This window comes from Nomascus leucogenys, chromosome 18 (assembly GCF_006542625.1).
Source record: "Nomascus leucogenys isolate Asia chromosome 18, Asia_NLE_v1, whole genome shotgun sequence".
NCBI classification, from domain to species: domain Eukaryota; kingdom Metazoa; phylum Chordata; class Mammalia; order Primates; family Hylobatidae; genus Nomascus; species Nomascus leucogenys.
Window position 1 is genome coordinate 100,972,148 of NC_044398.1, and position 24,313 is coordinate 100,996,460.

A 24,313-nucleotide genomic window follows, 5' to 3' on the forward strand; every position below is an offset into this window, starting at 1 on the left:
AGGAGGAAAGGTCCCAGGCCACAGGGTCAGGATGGAGAGATCCCGCGGGTGAGATGAGCAAAAGAGCCATGCCAAAGGGCAGTTAGCGGGGAAGAGACAGAAAACAAAAATGCATGATAATACGTCTGGTAAACATGACTGAGAACAAGGCTTCACGCATGACACCAAAACAAACAACGTCAGTGCAAATTAAACGTGTGTGGGTCACCCCCACGGCAGATTCCAGGCTGTGCTGGCCAGGCAATCCCACCCGCCCGCGGAAGGCAGGCACCGCCCAGCTCTGACCGAGGAGGCACTGAGGCCTCAGTGGCCAGGCCCTGAAAGTTGCTAGGAAAAGAGACCAAGACCCCAGAAAGGAGTCTCTGGCCGTAATGGCCGAGCTTGGCCCCCGGCCCCCAGGGGCTGGAGAGAACAGCTTCCAAGTTGAGGTCCCGCTGGAAAATGCCGTATTCCCATCTAGGGAAAGCCAAAATAGCTTGGGCAGGAAGGTGGGGGACAGGAGGAGAAAGCCGTTCAAATGAAATGCAAACAAGGACACAGAGGCCAGCTCAGCTCTTTGCGATCTGGCAAGGCGGCGGCGATGAAGCAGAGTCCCCAGCTAGCAGCAGGCTGGGGGCTGCAGAGGAAGGGGCAGCCCCAGACAAGGCCGGCTCCTTCGAGGGGCTCAGGTGCCTACAGCTTGCACCCCAATCCCCAATTCCACAAGTAGGTGCTTGCGGCACAAGCGGCCAGGACCCAGGCCACGGTGCTACTGCGCTGCAGGCCACCACGGCCAACCTGCTGAGGGGCTGAGGGGTGTTAGCGGCCCCTCCAGGTCCTACCCTGCCTCACATACTCCAGGGCACCTCGGCCCCCAGCCACAGGACCCACTTCCACTCACTGACTTGGAGGCACCGTCTGCCAGGCCACAACCCCATGTCCCTCCCCACCCCGCCCCGACGCCAGGCACACCCCGCAGGCCGCACCTCTTGGGTCTCTCGTTGAGACTAGTACTCCGGGCCCTGAAGCTGTCCTTCTCGGGGGTGTCATCAAAAGACAAGAGGACATTAGACCGCAGGCCCTGGCAGAGTGAACAGGCCCAGACAGTGAGGGGTGGCAATGGGGGGTGGAGGCCCTCAAAAGGCCTGCCGGGTGCCCCCTGGCCCGGGACAAGCTGCAGGCTAGGGGCAAGGCGGCAGCACCCAGCTCCCACTTCTCAACGCCCGGCGTGCATCAAACCCCTGCAGGCTGCCCAGCAGAGCGCCCAGCGCCACAGGCACAGCCCCAAACACCTTCCCACTGCCCTCTGCTTGCCTGTCACTCTGCCCTACCATGGACAGCCAAGGGCAAAGCAAGCCCTGGCCCACCAAGAGACACTGCCTGCGCCGGCCCTGGGCCCACCTTAGTGATGAAAGGCACGAAATCCTTCCGGAAGGGCAGGCGGCACCTGATGAACCACATGGCTATGACGTGATGGGCCAGACACACGATGTACTGATTAAACCTGAGATGAGAAGGGGGCTGGCACTCCATCCTGGCAGCAGGGAAACATCCCCAGGGCAGGAAGTGCATAAAACCGAGGCGCTCAGGCCTTGGGTACAAAGGCTGCCAGGCCTTTCTGCTGCAAGGCCTGGCCGGAGCCACGGCTGGGAGGCACAGGGCCTGGGGCGACCACTCACTTGGAGGGGTTGGTGTACGGCAGGGAGATGGCGAACACACTGGCATACTGCTCCGCAGCGAAGTTCCTGTAGAGGTGCGGCAGCCTGGCCAGAGCTGCAGTAACAGAGACAGTGGTCAGGGGAGCCGCGGACCCGTGCAGCGCCTCTAAAGGCCAACACGGCCGCTCTGCCCACAACAGCGATGGGGTGCTGCAGAGGAGGGAAGGCCACAGCCACACGGACATCGCTTTCCCGACCCTGGCCTCAGCTCTCCGTCCCACGGCCAGCTAACCACAGCTCCCAGGCCAATTTGAGCTGTGGCCTACCATTTGTGTGACCCGTGAGGAAAGGCTTCCACACCTCTTTTTTTTTTTCTTGAGATGAGTCTCGCTCTGTTGCCCAGGCTGGAGTGCAGTGGCGCAATCTCGACTCACTGCAAGATCCACCCCCTGGGTTCACGCCATTCTCCTGCCTCAGCCTCCCGAGTAGCTGGGACTACAGGTGCCCGCCACCACGTCCAGCTAATTTTTTGTGTTTTTAGTAGAGATGGGGTTTCACCGTGTTCGCCAGATGGTCTCGATCTCCTGACCTCATAATCTGCCCGCCTCGGCCTCCCAAAGTGCTGGGATTACAGGCGTGAGCCACTGCACCCGGCCTCACTTTTTTTTTTTTGAGACGGTGTCTCGCTCTGTCGCCCAGGCTGGAGTGCAGTGGCGTGATCTCGGCTCCCTACAAGCTCCGCCTCCTGGGTTCATGAGATTCTCCTGCCTTAGCCTCCTGAGTAGCTGGGACTACAGGCACCCGCCACCATGCCCGGCCAATTTTTGTATTTTTAGTATAGACAGGGTTTCGACAGGTTGGCCAGGCTGGTCTCGAACTCCTGACCTCAGGTGATCCACCCACCTCGGCCTTCTAAAGTGCTAGGATTACAGGCCTGAGCCACCACGCCCAGCCAGGCTTCTATGCTTCTAAAGGGTTATAAACAAAACAGAAAGACTGACAGGACCCATATGTGGCCCACAAAGTACACACGATCTTCCCTCCAGCCTCTACACCAAGTGCTGGCCCAGCGGTGCCCTTCTGCCATCTAAACATCGAGGGCCTGCCCAGATGCGCACTAGGCAGGGAGGGGAAGGGGCAGGCACCTGCGCTCCTGAAGTCACAGTCTCGGGGAAGCGAACAAAGCCCCCCTGAAGTGGCGTGTGCTGGGATGGACAGAGAGGAGGCCTACCAGAACCAGGGGAGGGCCACTGCTCGGTGGGGAAGAGGCTTCTTCAAGGAGGGGTGTTCACCTGGAAACTAGAGGGGTGAGAGGAGCCGCCCCTCAAGGCCAGAAGGGAGAGCACTCATGGCAGCCGGGCACAGACGCTCAGGCCCTGAGGCAGCACAAGGCGAGACACCCAGGTTCCCCAAGGAGTCCTGAGAGAGGGCACCAGAGAAGCCCGCACAGGTGACACAGCCCGAACCTCAAGGGTGCATGCGCAGGCAGGGCGGGGACTCACTGGACAGGAACTCCAGCAGTGGGACGGCCATGCTGGCTGTGGCCGAGATGTGGGTGAGCTTCACCACCAGGACGGGCAGTGCCTTAATGATGATGTCAGGCATCTCCACGCTGCAGATGGACAAGGCCACGACGCACTGGCTGGCACAGCGGTGGATGAGGCCCTGCTCCAGGCAGTAGACCATCTCGCGCTGCAGGAGATAGGACACCTCAGGCCCCACCCGCTCGCAGCAGAGGCAGCCTCGCCTCCCCCTCACCAACCTCGAGTGCTCCACCGGGAGAACAGCTGAGGCTTAGGAAGTCCCAGAATGCCTGTGGGGCAGAGCCAGCAGCGCTGAGCTACCCGAGCAGACTCTGCACAGCAGACTGCTCCGGTCAGTTGCATTCTGACACGATCCCACAGGCCAACAGAACCCACACACGCTGGGCTCTCATCCCCTGGTTCTGGGCCCTTAACAGCCTGGCTCTGTTGCAAGGGCCAGTGCTGCCTGAAGCGGCAAAGCCGCCAGATCCCACACCAACCCTGGGCAGTCTCTTCCATGAGGACAGAGAAGATGAGCGGCGCTCAGGCAGAGCCTGGGGCCAGATGGCCTGCTGGGCAGTGCCCCGGGAACAGCTTCCATTTCCCAAAGCCGGCCTCACCCCTCGGATACACTGTGGGCCAGTAAGGCTTCAGAACCTGCAGCCCAGCAAGGCTGGCTATGCCCTGGGGCAAGACCCATGAGGACCCAGTGAGCCTCTCAGAGGGTCTGAAGGGGCCCAACAGGGTGGGGCTGAGCCTGAGGGATGGGAACCCAACATCAGCTCCCTACAGGGCCACCATCAGAAGCTGAGGCCCGGGGCACAGATGGGCCGAGCCTCAGAGTCAGCATCTCCTGGCAGGCATGGCCCTGAGCGGAGGCCAGACTCTCTAGGACAACAGCTCCTCGTCCCAGAGGGCCATGTCAAAGAGAGGTGTGGAGGAATACGACTGGGACAGGGGGCGTGAGGCAGGTCGCAGGTGAAGGGACAGTTTCCGGCACGTGACGGTGGGCGTGGAGGGAGGCAGAAGCCAGAGCCCCTGGCCTGCCCGCCCTGCGCCTCAGAACCAGCCCAGCTCCACCAACTGGCATGGCCACCTGCCCCATGGGACGGCAGGGACAAACCAGGCAACGCTCTACAGAGAGGAGACGCTGTCCGGGGTGGACAGGGAACACTGGACGGCTCCCAGGCCCCAGAGAGAGCTAGAAGCACCAGGGAATCGGACGCCTCCGCTCTGGGCATCTGGCAGCCACCCAGGGAAGCAGAGCCAACTCACTCATTCCTGGCCTGGCAGAAACTTGTTTATGAGAAAAATGTTGGGCCTACCTGGGCCAGGCCCTCAAATCCCAGGCCCCATCAAGCTCGCCTGTCCTGCTCTGACCTCCTACCTGTTTGGTTTTGTCCAGGTAGTTATGGTAAGAGATTAATGCTGTCAGCACTGGAACCACGGCCAGGTGCAGGTCAGTTCTGGAGAAGCCTTCTGGGGTGCCTCGGAGCCGCTCTAGTGTCTTTGGGCCTGAAAGCTGATGACCAAATCCAGGCATGAAACCCCTCCCCAGCGGCCGGGTCATGGGGTAGCCAGAGGGGCTGGGAGGCCCTGGGAACGCAGGCCCAGGAAAGGGGGCCAAGGGGCTGGGGAGCCTTCTTGCCTCCGTCCCAGGAAGGGCCTCCCTTTCAGAGCGGCGGGAGTGCCTGCCAAGTAACACACCAGGAATGTGATGTGAATGGCACGGGAGCCCCACTTAGGAAAAGGACAGATGGGAGATGTCCACACTCAGTGACATGCCCTTGGCTGGGGACCTCTGACGTCAGTCCCAAAAGCTGCGAGTGGGGGCAGGGACCCCTCCACCCTGCCGGAGGCACAATCTACGCTCCAGAGTGCAGCTGAGTCTGAGGGAAATGGAGCCCCAGCCTGAAGGGTCTCACTCACTCTGCCCAGAGGCTCGCACGCGGTCTTTTGGGGAAGAACCCTACTGGGTCCCCCACCCCAACCCCAGGCCGGCCACGCTACCATGGAGCAGAGAGCAGAGCACAGCTGGTCCACGCTGCAAGGGGAGGTAAAGATGAGCACTTTGTAGCGAAGGGACTCAGGCAGCCTGCCCAGAACCAGCTTCAGCACCTTCCAGTCAGACTCCTGTGAGGAGACGAGGCGTCAGGACAGGGCCTTCTGGACCCTGGTGACAGAGGCGGAAGCTCAGCATCTGAGGCTCTGCTTGTGGCTGGACAGCGGCAAGGGCCACGGAGTCCCGTTCTCAGCCAGGGGGAGCCTGCCCAGCACAGGCCTCTGTCCCTGCAGCTGCTCAGGAAAGGGGGAAGGCTCAGCTCTGAGGGAGGGCTGCCCTCCACAGGCCAGACAGGGAGGGAGGCCCAGTAGGCAGGTGGCGGCTCCCTGTCCTCCTGGCCCAACGTGGGACGAATGGTCCCTGCCCAGCCCCATTCACCTGCTTCAAGCACTGCAGCAGGACGCGGAAGAGCAGGGAGTAGGGAAGGGAGCCCAGCCGCACAGCCGGGCCTGCAGGCGCCGGGCCAGGCGGCCCTGTCGGAGGAGAAAGGGGGCCGCTGGTCTTCTTCTCAGAGCCTCTCTCTGGCTCCCTGCAGAAGCAAGAGAAGCAGCTGAGGCCAAGTCCGCGCAGTAGGAACAGAACAGACTTGGTTCCTCCCGACCCTGGGACATCCCCCAGACTTGCAACCAGCGCCACCACGGCCCCAGAGCCTCTGACGCCCTGAGCCTCATGGGCCATGGGGCAGTCCCACGTACATGTAGTCGCACACGCAGTAGGGGCTGAACCGCACGACTCCATCCTTGTTGGGCAGGCCGAGGCGGTGCAGTGAGTCGGCCCGCAGCAGCAACAGGAAGTCAAAGGCCTGTCAGGGAGAGGACAGTGAAACCCAGAGCCAGGCTCGTGCAGGCCCAGGACAGGCGGCGTCCCACCTGATCGGACCCGCGTCCAGCATCACGGGCACTCAGAAAAGGCCACCTGCTGATGTGCACACACCCACGTCCCAACACAAGACACAGGCTCTGTCCTGGTGACATCGGAGGCCCAGCACCCACAGCCTCCTCCCTCCCTTGCCTCGGAGCTCGCAGAGCCTGACGTCCACCACCACAGCTGGGCCTGCCTGGGATGGAGGGGATGGGCGCCTCGCTCCTCTGGCAGCACCACACACCCCCAACTGCCAGAAAGCGGAGCTCAGCTCCCAGCCCTGCCACTTCTTCCATCGACAGGCTGAACAGGATTCTGAGGCCACAGGGGTGGCCCCAGAGAGCACCTGCTCTAGGAGGGAGGGCTCCCATCCCAGTCACCTCTGCTCAGCCTGATGCCGACATCCACAGCACAAACTCAGTGCAGCTCCTCCAGCCCTGTTCTGCCCAGCCCTGCCCTCTCCAGCCCTGCCCTGCCCTCTCAACTCTGCCCTGTGCTGCCCACCTGCCCAGCCCTCTGCTGCAGGTCCTTCACAGATTGTGCAGCACCAGGAGCATCAGGGCCACACACTGACCCGGAAGTCACCATGCTTCCTTTTCTCTGCCCCAACCTATGCCACTGTGCAGCTTAGAGCGACAAGCCACAGATGCGTGCTGCAGGCAGAGGGAAGGACACCAGGACTGGGGAGGCTGCGGCCACAGTGGGTGCAGAGGAGGGACGGTCAGCTGAGGCCCCATCCTGGGGCCGTCTCTGCAGCTTCCGGGAACTGCACCTGCCGAGCTGAGGATACCTGGCTGGGCCCCCAGGAACTGGCTGCCCACCCCCAGCCACCGTACCTGCAGCCGGATGCTGCTCGCGATTGGCAGGGTGTAGCTGTGCTTGTAGTGTAGCTGAATGTGGCTGACCAGCATCTCATACACGCGCGTAGCGTGGCTTGCAGGCAGGGTGTACAGCTTGGTCTGCAAAGAGAAGACGCAGCTCACCACGGCGCAGGAGGTGAAAACGCAGCCCTCAGACAGCACCCTTGTCCCGGAGCAGGGGCCGGGACGGCTTCTCTAGAGTGCGTGCTTCAAAACACACGACCTTCAAACCCAGGACCACCAGGGCCCTCTCTCCACAGCAGCAAAAAGTAAAACCCAACCTCGTGCCCATCTCATCATCAGGGCAGCGATCAACAGGTGAGGAAGAGTCCATTCAATGCAGAAGCTCCAGCTGCGTGGCAGACAGGGCAGAATGGGGCAGGGAGTGTGAGCTGCAGGGCGATCCCAAGTGTAGGTAGCCCCTCCCGAAAGGTCAACGGCACCTCCCTGACAGGTGAGACAAGGTGTGAAGAGCATCCGGTGCCTCTAGCAACCCTGGGGACGGGGCCAGCAGGAGCTGGCCTGAGGGACCCTTCGCGGCACTCGGGAGGTAAGTCGTTACACTGTTATTCTTTTAAAGAAATGATTAACACCTTTAAATGATTAAAGAATCATTTAAAGAAATGACTGAGGCCAGGTGTGGTGGCTCACGCCTATAATCCCAGCATTTTGGGAAGCCGAGGCGGGCGGATTATGAGGTCAGGAGATCAAGACCATCCTGGCTAACATGGTGAAACCCTGTCTCTACTAAAAACACAAAAAAATTAGCTGGGCATGGTGGCGGGCACCTGTAGTCCCAGCTACTTGGGAGGCTGAGGCAGGAGAATGGTGTGAACCCGGGAGGCGGAGCTTGCAGTGAGCCGAGATCACACCACTGCACTCCAGCCTGAGTGGCAGAGGAAGACTCTGTCTCAAAAAAAAAAAAAAAAAAAAAAAAATTAGTCAGGTGTGGTGGTGCATGCCTGTAAATCCTAGCTACTCGGGAGGCTGAGGCAGGACAATCACTTGAAACCAGGAGGCGGAGGTTGCAGTGAACCAAGATCGTGCCACTGCACTCCAGCTGGGGTGACACAGAGAGACTCCATCTCAAAAAAAAAGATGATTAAATGATTAACAGTTTCTCCTCGTCTCAAAATATTATGACATAAAAGCAATATCCCTTCCTTGGACAAAAAAGAGGTGGAGGTGGGGGTTCACACAGTGCCTAGCACCCCCCACTCCAGGAAGGCCACATGGGACCAGCAGAAGCTGCCGCCCTGCCAGGTCCACTGGGCAGGCAGGAAAGGAGGAATCAAACTTGTCACCGTGTCCATTATGCAAACTCTCTGACCCTTGAACAGCACGAGGCTGGCCTTCATGGGTCACTTATATGCCAATTTTCTTCCACCTCTCCCACCCGAGAGAGCAAGACCATGTGTCTCCTCTCCTTCCTCCTCAGTCCCCTCAACATGAGGATGACAAGAAAGAAGACCTTGGTGATGAGCTACTTCCACTTAAGGAATAGGAAATGTATTTTCTCTTCCTTACGATTTTTTTTTTTTTTTTTTTTTTGAGACAGAGTCTTGCTCTGTCTCCCAGCCTGGAGTGCCGTGGTGCAATCTCAGGTCACTGCAACCTCCACCTCCCAGGTTCAAGTGATTCTCCGGCCTCAGCCTCCCGAGTAGCTGGGATTACAGGTGTGCGCCACCACATCCAGCTAATTTTTGTATTTTTAGTAGAGACGGGGTTTCACCATGTTGGCCAGGCTGGTCTCGAACTCCTGGCCTCATGATCCGCCCACGTCAGCCTCCCAAAGTGCCAGGATTACAGGTGTGAGCCACCATGCCTAGCATCTTAATAGCATTTGCTTTTCTCTAGCTTACTTCACTGTAAAAACACAGAATACATAAAACACACGAGCTGTACGTTAATCGACTGTTTGTTATCGGCAAGGCTTCTAGTCAACAGAGGGCTGTTGGTAAAGTTTCTGGGGAGTTAAAAGTTAGATGAGGATTTTCACCTGCACAGGGGCTGGCGCTCCCAGCCCCATACTGTTCAAGAGTCAACTATGTTACTTTTCAATTATAACAAAAGAAATGAACACAGGCCAGGCACGATGGCTGACGCCTGTAATCCCAACACTTTGGGAGTCTGGGGGGGGTGGATCACTTGAGGTCAGGAGATCAAGACCAGCCTGGCCAACATGGTGAAACCATGTCGCTACTAAAAATACAAAAATTAGCCAGGTGTGGTGGCGCGCATCTGTAGTCCCAGCTACTCAGGAGGCTGAGGCAGGAGAATCGCTTGAACCTGGGAGGCGGAGGTTGCAGTGAGGTGAGATCGTGCTGCTGCACTCCAGCCTGGGTGACATACTGGTGAGACTCTGTCTCAAAAAAATAAAGAAATGAAAACAGCCAGAACCAGGACTCTGCCTCAACTAGGAAATATCTCAGTTCTGCAGCCCAAAGCCTCAAGCCTCCAGGGCTGGAGTTCCAAGTAAGGGCAACAGAACCTCTTTCCTTCCCTCTGCAGAAGCGGGAAGGTTCTCAGTTCTTCCAGGCCATAGGCCCCCACAGCCCAGCACACCCCTTCCCAGTCAGTCAGTAAACAGCATGGTGCTCGTGTGGATGAGACACCAAGGAGGTGATGCCTGTTTTTGTTTTGTTTTGTTTTTGAGACATTGTTTCATTCTTGTTGCCTAGGCTGGAGTGCAATGGCGTGATCTGGGCTCACTGCAACCTCTGCCTCATGGGTTCAAGTGATTCTCCTGCCTCAGCCTCCCGAGTAGCTGGGATGACAGGCATGCACCACCACGCCTGGCTAATTTTGTATTTTTAGTAAAGATGGGGTTTCTCTATGTTGGTCAGGCTGGTCTTGAACTCCCAACCTCAGGTGATCCACCCACCTCAGCCTCCCAAAGTGCTAGGATTACGGGCATGAGCCACCACACCTGGCTGATGCCTGGTTTTTAATCAAACACCACAGCCAGGTGTGGTGCCTCATGCCTGTAATCCCAGCACTTTGGGAGGCTATGGTGGGAGAACTGCTTGAGGCCAGGAGGTTGATGCCAGCCTGGGCAACATAGCAAGACCCCGTATCTACAAAAAATGAAAAAATCAGCCAGGTGTGGTGACGTGTGCCTATGGTCCCAGCTACTTGGGAAGCCGAGGCAGGACGATCACTTGATCACAGGAGTTCGAGGCTGCATTGAGCTATGATCACAGCACTGCACCCCAGCCTGGGCGACAGAGTGGGATCTTGTCTCAAAAAATTAATAATAAAAAAAATCAATCATCACTTTAAACTTCCATGGCAAGAAATAAAAACCCATGACATATAAACATGACACGAAATTGTTCTACCATCCAACATCTTAAGGACGAGCTTTTGAGCAAACTGATTCACACATTATATTTTACATGATACTGACACTGACAGTCACACATAAGTGATGCTGTGAGGCTTTGAAAACTAGAGGCAGGCCGGACGCGGTGGCTCACACCTGTAATCCCAGTACTTAGGAAGGCCAAGGCAGGAGGATCACCTGAGGTCAGGAGTTTAAGACTAGCCTGGCCAACATGGTGAAACCCAGTTTCTACTAATAATGCAAAAAATTAGCCGAGCATGTTGGCAGGTGCCTGTAATCCCAGATACTCAGGAGGCTGAGGTAGGAGAATCGCCTGAACCCATGAAGCGAAGGTTGGAGTGAGCCAAGATCACACCACTGCACTCCACTCCAGCCTGGGTGACTGAGTGAGACTGTATAAAAAAAAAAAAAAGGTAAATCAGAACCCTTACATGCTGCTCGAGTGGATGGAAAATGGCACAGCACCAGCGGAAAACAGCCTGGTATCGCCTCGAAACATCTAATGCAGACTAAACCTAGGGCCCAGCAATCCACTCCTAGGTGCAGACCAGAAGTGAAAATGCAGACCCCGCGAAGCCCTCGTAGAAGGTTCACAGCAGCACCACTCACCGCAGCCGCAAGGCGGACACAGACCAGAGGTCCACCAATGGAGGAGCAGATAGACAAAATGTGCTCCTTCCAGATGAGGGAATACTACTCAGCCATGAAAAGCAGGGGAGCACCAACAGCTGACACAACCTGGATGGGCCTGGACGCATGGCACTGGCTGGAACAATCCAGTCATGAGACAGGAAACTGTTCTACCATCCAGCATCTTATGGATGAATTTTGTGTGACTCCACTTCCATGAAATGTTGAGAGTAGGCAAATCCACAGACACAGGAAGCAGCTTGATGGTACCCGGGCTAAAGGGCAACGGGGGGTGGGAGCGTGTGCTACTGGCATGCTCAGGAGGATCTCAAGCTCACTGTGGGGATGGCTGCAGAGCTCTGTGAATTTACTGAAAACCACTGAACTGTTCACTGTGAATGGGTAAATTGCATGATATGTGAATTAAATCTCAACAAAACAGCTGCAAATATTAAATGGACTGCAGGGCGGGAATGGAGGGCCACCTTTACTTCCCAGGTGCTGTGCTGGGCGCCGAGGGCAAGTGCCATGCTGAGGATGGTACATGGTTCCAGCCCTGACTCAGGACCACAGAGACAGGCTCTGGTCAGGGCATAGAACAGGGCCTCTCACATCCCTGCTGTGACCAGGAGAGGCAAGCAATGGAACCTCCTTCCATCCCTCCACAAGAGCAGGAGGAAGGTTCCGCTGCCTGCTGGGACCACTGCACCCTCAGCAAATCCAGGGAGGGTGCAGGTCCCGCTGGGGAACAGACTCCAACACAGCGCAGATGCAGCTGGTGGACGCTCGCCATGCGCGCCCCGGGAGCAGAGCCCTCATGCAGAACACCCACCTGAAGGATGACCAGAAGCCCCAGGACGGCTGTCTTCACATCCTCCAAGGAGGCCGAGTACGCAGCCACATCCCTTTCTTCTAGCTCTGGGGGTGCGGAGAGGGAGCGAGCCATCACCTTTGAAGAGAAGGCCAGGACTTACACACAGGCTCATGGTTCTCTGAGGCAGTAGCCGTGAGAACACTTTCTACCACAAACACCTTTTTTTTTTTGAAACCGAGTCTTGCTCTGTCGCCCAGGCTGGAGTGCAGTGGCACGATCCCAGCTCACTGCAAACTCTGCCTCCCGGGCTCACGCCATTCTCCTGCCTCAGCCTCCCCAGTAGCTGGGACTATAGGCGCCCACCACCGCACCCGGCTAATTTTTTGTATTTTTAGTAGAGACGGGGTTTCACCGTGTTAGCCAGGATGGTCTTGATCTCCTGACCTCATGATCCGCCCGCCTCAGCCTCCCAAAGTGCTGGGATTACAGGCATGAGCCACCGTGCCCGGCACTTTTTTTTTTCTTTTTGAGACAGAGTCTTGCTCTGTCGTCCAGGCTGTAGTGCAGTGGCAGAATCTTGGCTCACTGCAACCTTCACCTCCTAGGTTCAAGCGATTGTCCTGCCTCAGCCTCCCGAGCAGCTGGGATTGCAGGCACCTGCCACCACGTGTGGCTAATTTTTATATTTTTAGTTACAGTCAGGATTTCACCATGTTGGCCAGGCTGGTCTAGAACTCCTGAGCTCAAGCAATCCACCCACCTCAGCCTCCCAGAAGGCTGGGATTACAGGCATGAGCCACTGTGCCCGGCCTTCATCTTTATTTCTCAAAAGCAAAGATGTCTTTTATACCCGACTGACTGTGCAGAAACCAAAATGCATCTGAAAATCAAGAGCAAGCTGTTGGCTGGGCAGGGAGGACAGCAGGCCAAAGCCCCGGCCCCAGGTCTGGGCTCCAGCGTCGGTCATGGAGGCCCAGCCCAGCTGCTCCAGAGTGTGACGGGACACCCATGTCTAGGACTTTCAGTCAGGACACAAACCCAGCAGTGGCAGGCCCTGCACAGGCCTCGGGACACCCATCCTGCAGGGAGGGGAGCCTCACCTACAGACACAGCCATCTGGTCACTCGAAGAAGAGGACAGAGGGCCCAGAGGCCATTTCTGCCCATGGAGCTCTGGCACCCTAGCACCCGGCCCTGGGTGCAACGGCTCTCACCTTCTCGATGATGTCCAGCAGGCTGTTGAAGTAGTGTGTGTGGCAGCCCTCTGCCAGGTCCACCAGCAACTGGGTAGCCAGCTTTCGGACCTGGTGGTCTTTATCCTCGGGGATGTGGGAGAGCTGTGAGATGACCACTGAGTTAATCAGCTCCTCCTGCACAGGCACAAGGGAGGCCAATGAGCACCACATCTCATGACACTTCCAATTCCTCAGGAACCGACCCAGAAGCAGCGGACATGTCCCTCCAGACTTCAGCACAGCTGGGCAGGGAGCACAAGCACCCGCTGAGCGCGACTCAGAGACCCCGGGGCCCTTTCCCAGGAATCCTGTCCAGTTCCTCGTTCAGAAGGCTGGTGAGCACCGCAGGGCGGCCCAGCACAGGCACGGGGCCCACGACTCACAAGGAGCAGCCAAGGTGAGGCCCTGTCCTTCACTGTCACAGCCGAGAACCCCTCCCACATGGTGCTGTGCGTGTGTGCGTGAGGGTGCGTGTGGCTGTGTACACGCGTGGGCATGTGCACGTGTGTGCCTGTGCATGCATGAGTATGCGTGTGTGTGCGTGCTGTGCTGGGAACAGCGTGAGTTTTCACAGAAGCAGATAAAAAGTTCCACAGGAAGAGACCAGGACAAGACCAGCCCTGATGAGAGAAGCCAGAGGACCCAGAGGAACTTCCAGGAGGACCTTAGCTCCCTCAGACAGAAAGCGGGACTGCAATGCCCAGCAAAGGGCAATTCAAGGAGAGTGGACGCTGGGGAGAGGAGCAGAGTGGGCAGCTCTCAGGAGGGCAGGACTGCGAGGCTGCAGGGAGGGGTGCGGTGGGAAGGGACAGCCTCAGAGCCTAAGCTGCACCTCCTGGGAAAGGGGTGTGACTAGCAGGCACACAGGTATCTCTCAAGGAAGGTGGGCCTGGGGCCACAGAGCTCCCAGAGGAGGGAGTGGAGAGGGAGAGTGCGCAGAGGAGAGAGCACGCAGGGCTGGCGATCAGGCAGGTGCACAGGCTGAACGTCATGACAGAAACGGAAGACAGCGCCCCCACGCAAGACTGGTCTAAACGAACTCGAACATAATTTTCTTTTCTTTTTTTTCTTTTTTTTTTTTTTGAGAGGGAGTCTCGCTCTGTCGCCCAGGCTGGAGTGCAGTGGCGCCATCTCGGCTCACTGCAAGCTCCGCCTCCCAGGTTCACGCCATTCTCCAGCCTCAGCCTCTCCCAGTAGCTGGGACTACAGGCGCCCGCCACCACGCCCGGCTAATTTTTTGTATTTTTAGTAGAGACGGGGTTTCACCGTGGTCTGGATCTCCTGACCTCATGATCCGCCCGCCTCGGCCTCCCAAAGTGCTGGGATTACAAGCCTGAGCCACCGCGCCCGGCCTCGAACAGAATTCTTTTTTTTTTTTTTGAGACGGAGTCTTTTCTGTTCCCCAGGCTGGAGTGCAGTGGCACGATCTTGGCTCACCACAATCTCCGCCTCCCGGGTTCACGCCATTCTCCTGCCTCAGCCTCCCGAGTAGCTGGGACTACAGGCGCCCGCCAATACGCCCGGCTAATTTTTTGTATTTTTAGTAGAGACAGGGTTTCACCGTGTTAGCCAGGATGGTCTCGAGCTCCTGACCTCGTGATCCGCCCGCCTCGGCCTCCCAAAGTGCTGGGATTACAGGCTTGAGCCACCGCGCTCGGCGAACAGAATTCTTAAGAGGATCCTGTGCTCGGTGACAACCCAGCCGGAGCTCCCTGAGGGCAGGCACTGTGCCTTCCTTGCTACTTGGCCACATGTCAAGGCCTGGCAGAGGCACCCAGGACGAGCAAGCCAGTGAATGAACAGGGGTAAACAGACCACGCTCGGGGCTGCAGAGGGTCCGGCCAAGATCGAAGTCCCAGGCAGAGCCCGGCTCTGCGGGAGCATGTGCACAGCGGAGACAGCCCGCCCCACGGAGAAACAGTCCTGGGCCCCCAGCTGCAGCCGCCCTGGACACGCACCTCATAGAACTGCCTGTTGATGAGCAGCACGAACGACAGCACGTCCAGCACCTTGATGCGCACGGCGCCTCGGGACTCGCTCCTGCGGGACAGCAGCCTGCTGGGGCGGGTGGGGAGTGCCTGGCCACAGCCCCACACCAGCCTGTCTGCCTGGCGCAGGCCAGCCCGACTCTGGGTCCTCCTGCAGCCAGGCACACAGGGCACAGAGCTCTGCCTCCCAGGGAGCGTCTCCCCAAAAACAGGGAGCCCAGTGGCGTTATGAGAGGACCCGTCGTGCTGGACTGGAAAGCAAGCTATAACCTGCTCACCCAGAGCCAGGGCTCTCCAGAGGCAGAGAGCAGGGCCCTGCTCATCGGGCATCCTGAGACCCAGCCCGGGTGGGCCCCAGACAGAGACAGGGCCAGGCTCCGCGTGCCAGGCAAGGCTACAGAGGACCCCCCACCTGAAGAATCTCTCCATCAGCGCCTGCAGGTTCTGAATCCAGCCGTCCTTGGCCGGGTGGATGGACTGCGCTCTGTAGGAGATCAGGTTCAGGAGGGAGGACTCCTGTCAAAAGAAGAGCCAGTGTTGCCCCTCTGCCCCTCTGGCGCTCTCCTTCTCCACACTGGGCTGCTGATCGAGAGGCTGGTTTGCTGTCAGAGCCCAGCCGCCTCACAGCCTGCAGCCCACAGCCCAGACACAAAGGCACTCCTGGCAGCGGGCGAGACTTGTGTCCAAACCACTGGGCCCTAAGCTAAGCGTTCCTGGCAAAATGACTGAGGCCGCCTGGGAGCCACAGGACTCCATGGAGTCGGATGGAAGCTTCCTCCACACAGGTGGGAGGAAACTGACGCGTGGGCTAGCACCGAGCTTGTTAGCAAACACGCGCTCTGCCCACCAGCGCCCTGGCAGCCTTCCCTGCCCGAGTGCAGAAACCTGGAAAGCAGGTGCCCACCTGGCCCTTAGCTTCTGAGGCTCAGAAAGCTGCACTTCACCCAGCACCCAGCCCCTCCCCACCAGCCAAACCCAAAGGCCCCACGCAGGAGGGGGTCTCACAGGCCTCTGGTCCGCACATCTCTCCACCAGTTCAAAGTATCTCTCCTGAGACCCGTGGAACTCGTTCTGGTCACACAGCTCCTCCACTGTGGTCAACAGGTCATGGACGATGGTCCTGAGTTCCGGGCTGTCCAAGGTCTGCAGTACCAGGCACCATGACACAGGCTGACTTCCACTCCCCACATGGACTCGACACCAGAGGCCTCGCTACACACCCACCTCATGGAGACACCCCCAGCCCTCTCAGGCCACTCTGGGCTACATGGGTTGAGACACCCCCCAGATCCTCTCCAGGGGCCACCCTGGCCCACGTGGCCCAGGACACCCCCCAGATCCTCTCAAGGGGCCACAGTCGCTGTGACGGCAGCTGCTGTTCCTGCCCGTACCCCACCCCCAGGGAATCTTGGCTGTGCCCATGCAGCTGGGCCAAGAAGGAAGCTCGGGCAGGAGGGCCAAGAGTAGCCACAACTACAAGCCTTTCTTGCCTCTCCCAGGTCCAGCCTCTTTTAGAAGCCCCAGGCCATGGCCTCTGCCATTGCCACCAGCGGTCAGGGGCAATGCCCTGGCCCAGCGAGAGGCTCTGAGAGGACTTCAGTCCCTGCTAAGTCCCAGCTAACTCCCGGCCTCCCTTCTGCTGCCTGGCCTCCCGTACATCGCCCGCCCCAGGCTCCAGGAAAAGGCGCAGCCCTCAGGCTGCTGGATACTAGCCTCGCCTCCCCAGGGCCCCTGTGCTGATGAGCCTGTGTGGCCGTGGAGTCCTCCTTAAAGCTGTGGCTAACAGACTCGACTAATGTGGTCCTCAAAAGTCATGCCAAAGCCACACTGGCATCCCTCTGGGAACTGTGCCAGGGCCCACTCAGGCCATGAAGGTGGCCTGCAGGTCACTCTGCGGACTGTGGGCAACACTGGCCCAGCCCCGGTTCACCTACTGCGTATTCCTGTCTGGGGCCAAAATGACGCACCACATCTGGAAAAATCAGACCTGTCTCCAGTGGAATGTGGATGAGCACCACTGTGAATCACCAGAGAACACGGTTCCGGCAGTCTCTGCGGGACCCCCAGAGATGGGGCCCAAGGTACTATCTTCCGAGTGGGCCGAGACTGCCTGTCTGGGGTCCTGGTGCTCCCTGGAGCTCCTGCCCCCACCCCACCTGGAGCTGCTGAAGGAGCCGTTCGATGATGTTCAGCAGAATGTCCCACGTCACCACCTGGAGCTCCTTCCTGTACTTCTTGATGAGCCTGGTGATGGACAGGACGATCTCATAGGACACCTCCTCGTTCGGACATGCCATGGCCTGCAACACGAGCCCGGCCAGCACACAGCGTCAGAGTTGCTTGCTCGCTGTGGGACGCCCTCCCAGTCACCCTTGGGACCAGGAGTAGCACGCATGAGCCCGCAGTGCCCACCACACGTGCATCAGGGGCCGCAGAAACAGCACGTGGGGCACCCAGGAGGGGTTTCTACACGCTCCAGCACGGTCAGGACCCAGATGGGCCCCACCCCCACGCCTGCCTGCAAAGTCCCTGACTCGGACAGACCAGCAACTGAATCCTGGGCACCCGGTGGGCCAGCCCAGCAGCACCTGAAAGCTGCCCCGAGTTCTGTTACAAGCTGTGCACAAAGACAACACCACCCCACTGCCCCTACGGGGAGGGGTGTAGCAGGAAGAGCAGAGGATCAGGACAGCCCTGTGACCCGCACCGCAGCTCCTCACTATAAAACCAGGACGATGCGATCGCCCCACCCTCCAGGGAGCTGTGAGCACAGAACGAGGACGGACACGAAAAGCGCTCTGTCATCACGGGGCACTGTGGAAACTGAAGCTGTACCACCGGCATCTGTGCCACGGCGTCATTGCAGAGACAGGGCAAGATCAGCACTTGACAAAACAGCGTTCACCCCTCCACTGCCAACTCCAGAAGGTGAAACTCGCAAGATGTAAGGTTTGCTTGAGAATAAAGCCTTTGGACCAGGCGCCTATAATCTCAGCACTTTGGGAGACCAAGGCGGGTGGATCACCTGACGTCAGGAGTTCAAGACCAGCCTGACCAACATGGTGAAACCACATCTCTACTAAAAATACAAAACATTGGCCTTGGCCGGGCACGGTGACTCATACCTATAATTCCAGCACTCTGGGAGGCCGAGGCTGGCGGATCACCTGAGGTCGGGAGTTTGAGACCAGCCTGACCAATGTGGAGAAACCCCGTCTCTACTAAAAATACAAAACTAGCTGTGCGTAGTGGCCCATGCCTGTCATCCCAGCTACTCAGGAGGCTGAGGCAGGAGAATGGCTTGAACCTGGGAGGCGGAGGTTGCGCTGAGCCAAGATCGCGCCACTGCACTCCAGCCTGGGCAGTAGAGTCAAACTCCATCTCAAAAAAAAAAAACAAAAAAAACCAGTAGCCAGGCATTGTGGCAGGCACCTGTAATCCCAGCTACTCAGGAGGCTGAGGCAGAATGGCTTGAACCGGAGAGGCAGAGGTTGCAGTGAGCCGAGATCGCGCCATTGCACTCCAGCCTGGGCAACAAGAGTAAAACTCTGTCTCAAAAAAAAAAAAGAGAGAGAATAAAGCCTTTGGCTAGGCATGGTGCCGGGAGTCTGAGGTGGGTGGATCACTTGAGGTCAGGAATTCGAGACCAGCCTGGCCAACAGGGCGAAACCCCATCTCTACTAACAACACAAAATTGGCCAGGCATGGTAGCAGGCACCTGTAATCCCAGCTACTCAGGAGGCTGAGGCAATAGAATCACTTGAACCCGGGAGGCGAAGATTGCAGTCAGCCAAGCAGAAAGAGCAGAACTCCTTCTCAAAAAAAAAAAAAAAAAAAGACTAAAGCCTTCACAGGGCCCCAAACCTCACCCCCAGTTGCAAAGCAACTGCCTGGAAAGGCCTAGAAAAGCCCCCGCAGCCCCCACAGCGGGACCCCCAGGGGGGTGGGTGGGCAGGCGTGAGGGGAGCTCTCCCGTTCCTGCCAGCTCACTGCATACAGAAACCACCTCACCTGGTAAAACGATGGCAGCACGGATGTCGGCGAGTTCCTGAGAGAATAGAGCCGGTGGGCTCCCCAGAGAGCCATGCCCACAAAAAACACAGCTCCTCTCAGCAGGGGCGCGTCCTCCATGTAGGCTCTGGAAGTGTTCCCCAGAGAGACAAAATGTGAGCAGGGCCCTGGCCCAGGGTCCGCCATGGATGTGTGAGGTTGCCGAGGCTCCTGCAGCAGCCCCAGAGGTCCCTGTGCTCGGGGGGCAGGAGCACCGCTGGGGAAGGGCAGAGAACAGGCCAGCAGTAACGCTCTTGTTCACTCTCGCACACAGGCGGCAGCTCATCACTGCTGACCACGCTGTGAGCTACAGGTCATGCCAGGGACAGGAAGCAGACAAGAGGGATGGCCCACAGCCTCACAGTCTGGGGGAGACAGGCACCAGCCACACAATCTCACAGGTAAATGCAAAATCTCTTCCTCCAATCACAGCCAAGAAGGAAAGCCACGGCAAAAACTACTCAGTGAGGTGGGGGAGTTAGTGACCACGCTAAGCCCTCAGTAAACAGAGTAACTTGGCAAAGGTGGAAGAACCTGCTGGCAAGAAGAATCGGCATGCACGAGCCCTTGGGGGACAGGAGAAGGCAAGATAGAGGGAAGGAGAGATGCAGGGGCGGGGGCAGGGCTGGGAGAGATGCAGGGCTGAGGCAGGGCTGGGCCCCAGGGCCTGGTTCCACGGATGAGGGGAAGGAGAGATGCAGGGGCTGGGGCAGGGCTCGGAGAGATGCAGGGCTGAGGCAGGGCTGGCCTCCAGGCCCTGGTTCTACGAGAGGAAGGAGGGAGAGATGCAGGGGCTGGGGCAGGGCTGGGAGAGATGCAGGGCTGAGGCAGGGCTGGTCCCCAGGCCCTGGTTCTACGGGAGGAAGGAGAGAGAGATGCAGGGCTGAGGCAGAGCTGGGCCCCAGGGCCTGGTTCCATGGGAGGAGCCTACATCCCAAGGGCACTGGGAACCACCTGGCTTCCGGCAAAGGGTGACACGGACATATCTGCATCAGAAAAAGGCCACCGGGGTGCTGCATAGAGTGGGCTTCAGGAGGCACGGATGGATACAGGAGAGCAGGAGAAGGGGAGCTGGCAGCATGGGTGGGAGGCCAGGGTGTGGGCAGAGGTGAGCCATCTCTAAGGGCTAAAGCAACAGAAGTGGCCACAGCCTGGCTGTGGGGGTGAGGGCAAGGGCAGCATCAAGGCCAAGACCTCGAGCCTCGCCTTGTAACAGGCTAAGCAGAGGACGTCCGAGCAGGCACTGAGCTGGGTGTGGATATTCTGTTTAACTGACAGAGGAAGGAGAGGACAGAGACTGGCTCCTAGAAGTCATGGGCCTCGCTCTAGTGGCAGCCTCTGGAACAGCTGCCCGAAAGGACAAGGACTCTCTAAGCCAGTGTGTGCTCGGCAGGGGACACTGGGGCTGCACCGAGGGCTGTGCTGGCCTCCGCTGCCCTGCACCCCGCCCACCACACTCACCTGTCCTCCATGAGGTGGCACATGTTGTAGATGGCACTGTGGCCCAGGTGGGTGCCAAGGAGGTTCCGCATCAGCTGCGAGACACGATGAGTGTCAGGGGCTGGCAGGCACAAGCCCTGCCCCCAGCCCCAGTCCCTCTGCTGGCCCCGCCTGGCTGCTGCCCTATAGCCACCCAAGGTCCAGCCAGCTCGTCACCATCTCCTCCCAAATACAGAGGCAGCAGGGTTCTCAAAATGCCACCAAAAAGCTGACCTCAGCTCAACTGCCTTGGAAAATGACACTGGCCGTCCCTCAACAGGCCATTGTCTGGCCACCCCAAGAATCAGACAGCCATTCATGGGAGACAAGATCGCCCTTGTCCCATCCATGTGCCCTGAGGAACCTTCCAGAGCAGTTTCAGAGACCCCACCTTCCAGCAAGGCTCGCAGAGCTCCTTGACGTTGATGGTGCGACAGAGAGTGATGATGAACAGCGGGAGGCTCTCAGCCGGCAGGCAGTTGTAGCAGACCACGGCATCCAGCACCTGCAGGGAGACCTGGTGGAGAGGGAGACGGCTCACGCCGGTCCTGCCCCAGCTCCTCCACACAGGAGAGGACACCCAGGCCTCCTTCCCACCTCCTTCAGCCTGCGCTGCCACCTCTCCCCACTGCCACGGCAGCCTCTCTCCAAGCCACAGGGCAAGCGGGCATGTGGGAAGCACCTGACGTCCCTGTCGCTGTGGGTCATTGATGCTGTCACCCACCCTGAGCTACATCTCCACATGGAGGCGCCCGGCTATCCTGACTTTCATGGGGGACTCCTGAGGCTGAGAGACCGAGCAGCTTGCCCAGGGCTACACAGCCAGCAGGTGGCACACAGGGCTCAACCCCCAAGCCCCAGCCTCCCAGAAACCAGGGTGAAATGGGCCGGCCCTGGGGAGGGGAGGCACTGACCTCTATGTCCACAGAGGACGCGGTCCGGACGCACAGCAGACAGATCATCCTGCAGGGAGCACCGAGCTCAGTCCCGGCAGCACTGCCTGGACGGCCGAGCCACCACGGGCTGTGGTCTAGGCACTCTGTGACGTCAATAACAGGCACGGCTCATCCTCCCTGGGGGTCCCACCCACCCAACAAGCACTCAGGTGCCTGCTGTGCGCCAGCCACTGCTCTTGGTGCTGGGTGTTCAGCATGAGTGAGACAGAGCTCATGCAACGTTCTGAACAAACAACAAGAACATGACCGAGACATCAGATGAGAGCTAAAGAGAAGATAGCTAGGTACTTCTTTTTTTTTTTTTTTTGAGACGGAGTTTCACTCTTTCACCCAGGCTGGAGTGCAGTGACATGATCTCCGCTCACTGCAACGTCTGCCTTCCGGTTTCAAGCAATTCTCCTGCCTCAGCCTTCCGAGTAGCTGGGATTACAGGCTCCCACCACCATGCCCGGCTAATTTTTGTATTTTTAGTAGAGACAGGGTTTCACCATGTTGGCCAGGCTGGTCTCGAACTCCTGACCTCGTGATCCGCCTGCCTCAGCCTCCCAAAGTGCTGAGATTATAGGCGTGAGCCACTGTGCCCAGCCCAACCTCTATTTTTTTGGTGGTTTCAACTTTATTCACTGCGGAGCCGAACTTAGGACCATTATCAGAACAGGATCTCAATTCTTTTCTTACTGAACCATCCTTGCGATGTACTCGTCGAGGTAACAGCTGTTGAATTTGACCAAGTTCACCAGCACCAGAAGGAATTCCGAGGACAAGCCAACATCCATCCACTGCAGCACAAAGTCAGCTGCGGGAGAAGCGGCGGCAGTTTGCGAGGACGCCAAATCTGCATCTCCCACTCACCTCCCCCTCCCCACGCAGGGCAGTGTGTCCAAACCCGTCACTGCCAGAAACCACATCATCAGTCCCCCAGCAGCAACAGACAGACCACGCACTGGGCCCGAAGAGGCTCAGGGGAGCCCAGGCAGGCCGGCTACACACAGACACTAGGATCTACGACCCCTGGGGCTGCACAGAGGGTCTGCGCTGAGGCGGCAGCAGAAGTGTGTATGCCGTACGCTCAGGGCCCAACCCGAGGCTGGGAGACGCCGACATCATCAGACTCCTGGGCGTTCCCCACCCCCACCAGGGAGCGGCTCGGAGGAGACGTGTGCACACTTGGCGGCCGGCCACGTCACCTCAAACAGGAAACCTGATGGTAGGCACCTAGCCGGCAGCTGTCCTGCAGGCAGCCCAGCCACTGAGGCCCTTTTCTGGGCGACAGAACAGCAGAGCCAGAGTCAGACGGATCTCTTCCTCCTCTTTATCTACTTCTCAGAATCATGACACAGAGACCCAAGACTAATAGAAACCTCCCACCGCAGGATGGCAGCAGGAAGGTCCCCAAAGTGGAGAAAGTAGGAGGAGGAAGACGGGACCAGTGCGCTCCGATGAGACCAGGTCAGCAGCACCACCTCCCAGTGACAGAACTCGCCCAGCTCCTGTCGCTGCAGGGGTGTTCGTAAGCCCCAAGCCCTAGAGACTCACAGTCAGCAGGTCTGGGGTGAAGGCCAGGACTCTGCATTTTTAACACGTGCCTCGGGGGCACTCTGGCCACGCAGGTGAGCCCAGGTGCATGGAGCAGCGTGGGCATACCCGCTGCAGGCCATCCCTGAGAACTGCAGCCCCTCCCCAGCCCCAGGTTCTTCCCATCCCAGGTTCTACTTGATCGTCAAGGCCAGAGAAACCTCAAACCCAATATGGCACCCACCCAGCTCTTCCTCCAAGTAGGTGATGTGTCTCCCATTGTCTGTGAGGGCCTTGAAAACTTCCAGCCTTTCGTGAAGGTCTTCGTTAGAAGGGTAATCCTTGATGACCCTAAAGAAGAGGGCTCTGAGGACCCCCAAACGTTCGCCCTAAAGACAAAAGCCACAGGATCAGCAGAGCCTGGCAGCGTCGCCCACACAGCTGCCAAGAAGTCCCTGAAGTGCAGGGGCGCCTGGACTCCAGCCCTGGACCCCTCTCCTTCCCACAGAGGCACCCTGCAAGGGACAGGTCTGCAGCATCAGTGGTGTACAGGGCAGGGGGCCGGATGCACCCCCCAACCGCAGAGTGGCTTATGGGGAACAACTGCTGTGTGTCGGGACCTGGCACAGCAGGTGGCACAGAGCAGGGGACGACACAGCTCCTGCCCGACCCCTGCTCTCGGTGCAGGGCAGACAGCCTTGTGCTCAGAGACTGAGGACAAAGCCTGAGTGGGGGAAGCCCAGGAGAGCCTGTGAGAGTGGATGGCCCTTCTGAGCAGCTGGGACATGAAGGAGTAGAAGTGGCCAACTAGGGGAGGCAGGAACACCAAGAGGCCTGGGTGTTCAGGGTCAGCCAAGACCAGCACAGCTGGAACGCAGTGAGCAGGGGAGCCGCCCCGGAAGGGTGCAAGGGCAAAACAACACCGTAGCCCACCAGCTGCCAAGTACGGTCTCAGCACTCTGCGAGAACTGCCTCATATGATCCCCAGAACATCCCATAAGAGAAAGGTGCAATGACTATCTGTTTACAGGCGAGGAGGCAGTGCCCACGGTCACACAGACCTCATGACACCAGGAGACCCCATAGGGCGTCCAGCTCCAGAGCCCATCAGCCCCTAGACCCTGTGCCCAGCAACTCACCGAGGCAGGAGTCCAAACACGGCCCAGCAGGGACAGGACAGTCAGTGGGTGGCCTGACATCACCCATCCCAGCATCGCCTCGGGCCTTACCTGCCCCTGCACAATGGCCTTCAGCAGAGCCAGCACCGCGTGCCGGGCCTCCAGCGGCCGCTCCGGCTGCAACAGATCCGCGACCGCCTTCCAGAGTGCTTCCACTGCGTGCTGTCACCAGCAGAGGGG

General features: G+C 58.6%; 1 protein-coding gene across 10 annotated transcripts in view; it reads right to left on the reverse strand.

Annotated features, from left to right (window-relative positions):
* LOC100604902 (TSC complex subunit 2) overlaps positions 1–24,313 on the reverse strand; it is a 41,526-nt gene that overhangs the window by 11,174 nt on the left and 6,039 nt on the right. For all 10 annotated transcript variants that reach the window (XR_004026799.1, XM_030798944.1, XM_030798940.1 and 7 more), the window contains 22 exons: positions 24,185–24,295; positions 23,200–23,344; positions 22,119–22,236; positions 21,399–21,447; positions 20,876–21,001; positions 20,467–20,540; positions 18,967–19,093; positions 17,112–17,255; positions 15,961–16,098; positions 15,368–15,471; positions 14,926–15,007; positions 12,947–13,102; positions 11,752–11,868; positions 6,920–7,042; positions 5,918–6,024; positions 5,601–5,751; positions 5,171–5,293; positions 4,548–4,682; positions 3,140–3,329; positions 1,659–1,752; positions 1,381–1,483; positions 966–1,060 (listed from right to left, as the gene is read on the reverse strand). Coding sequence is in view for 9 of the 10 variants with exons in the window: in XM_030798944.1 (XP_030654804.1) it covers positions 966–1,060; positions 1,381–1,483; positions 1,659–1,752; positions 3,140–3,329; positions 4,548–4,682; positions 5,171–5,293; positions 5,601–5,751; positions 5,918–6,024; positions 6,920–7,042; positions 11,752–11,868; positions 12,947–13,102; positions 14,926–15,007; positions 15,368–15,471; positions 15,961–16,098; positions 17,112–17,255; positions 18,967–19,093; positions 20,467–20,540; positions 20,876–21,001; positions 21,399–21,447; positions 22,119–22,236; positions 23,200–23,344; positions 24,185–24,295 (2,612 nt within the window). In the remaining variant the exon portion in view is untranslated. The remainder of the gene's footprint in view (positions 1–965; positions 1,061–1,380; positions 1,484–1,658; positions 1,753–3,139; positions 3,330–4,547; positions 4,683–5,170; positions 5,294–5,600; positions 5,752–5,917; positions 6,025–6,919; positions 7,043–11,751; positions 11,869–12,946; positions 13,103–14,925; positions 15,008–15,367; positions 15,472–15,960; positions 16,099–17,111; positions 17,256–18,966; positions 19,094–20,466; positions 20,541–20,875; positions 21,002–21,398; positions 21,448–22,118; positions 22,237–23,199; positions 23,345–24,184; positions 24,296–24,313) is intronic.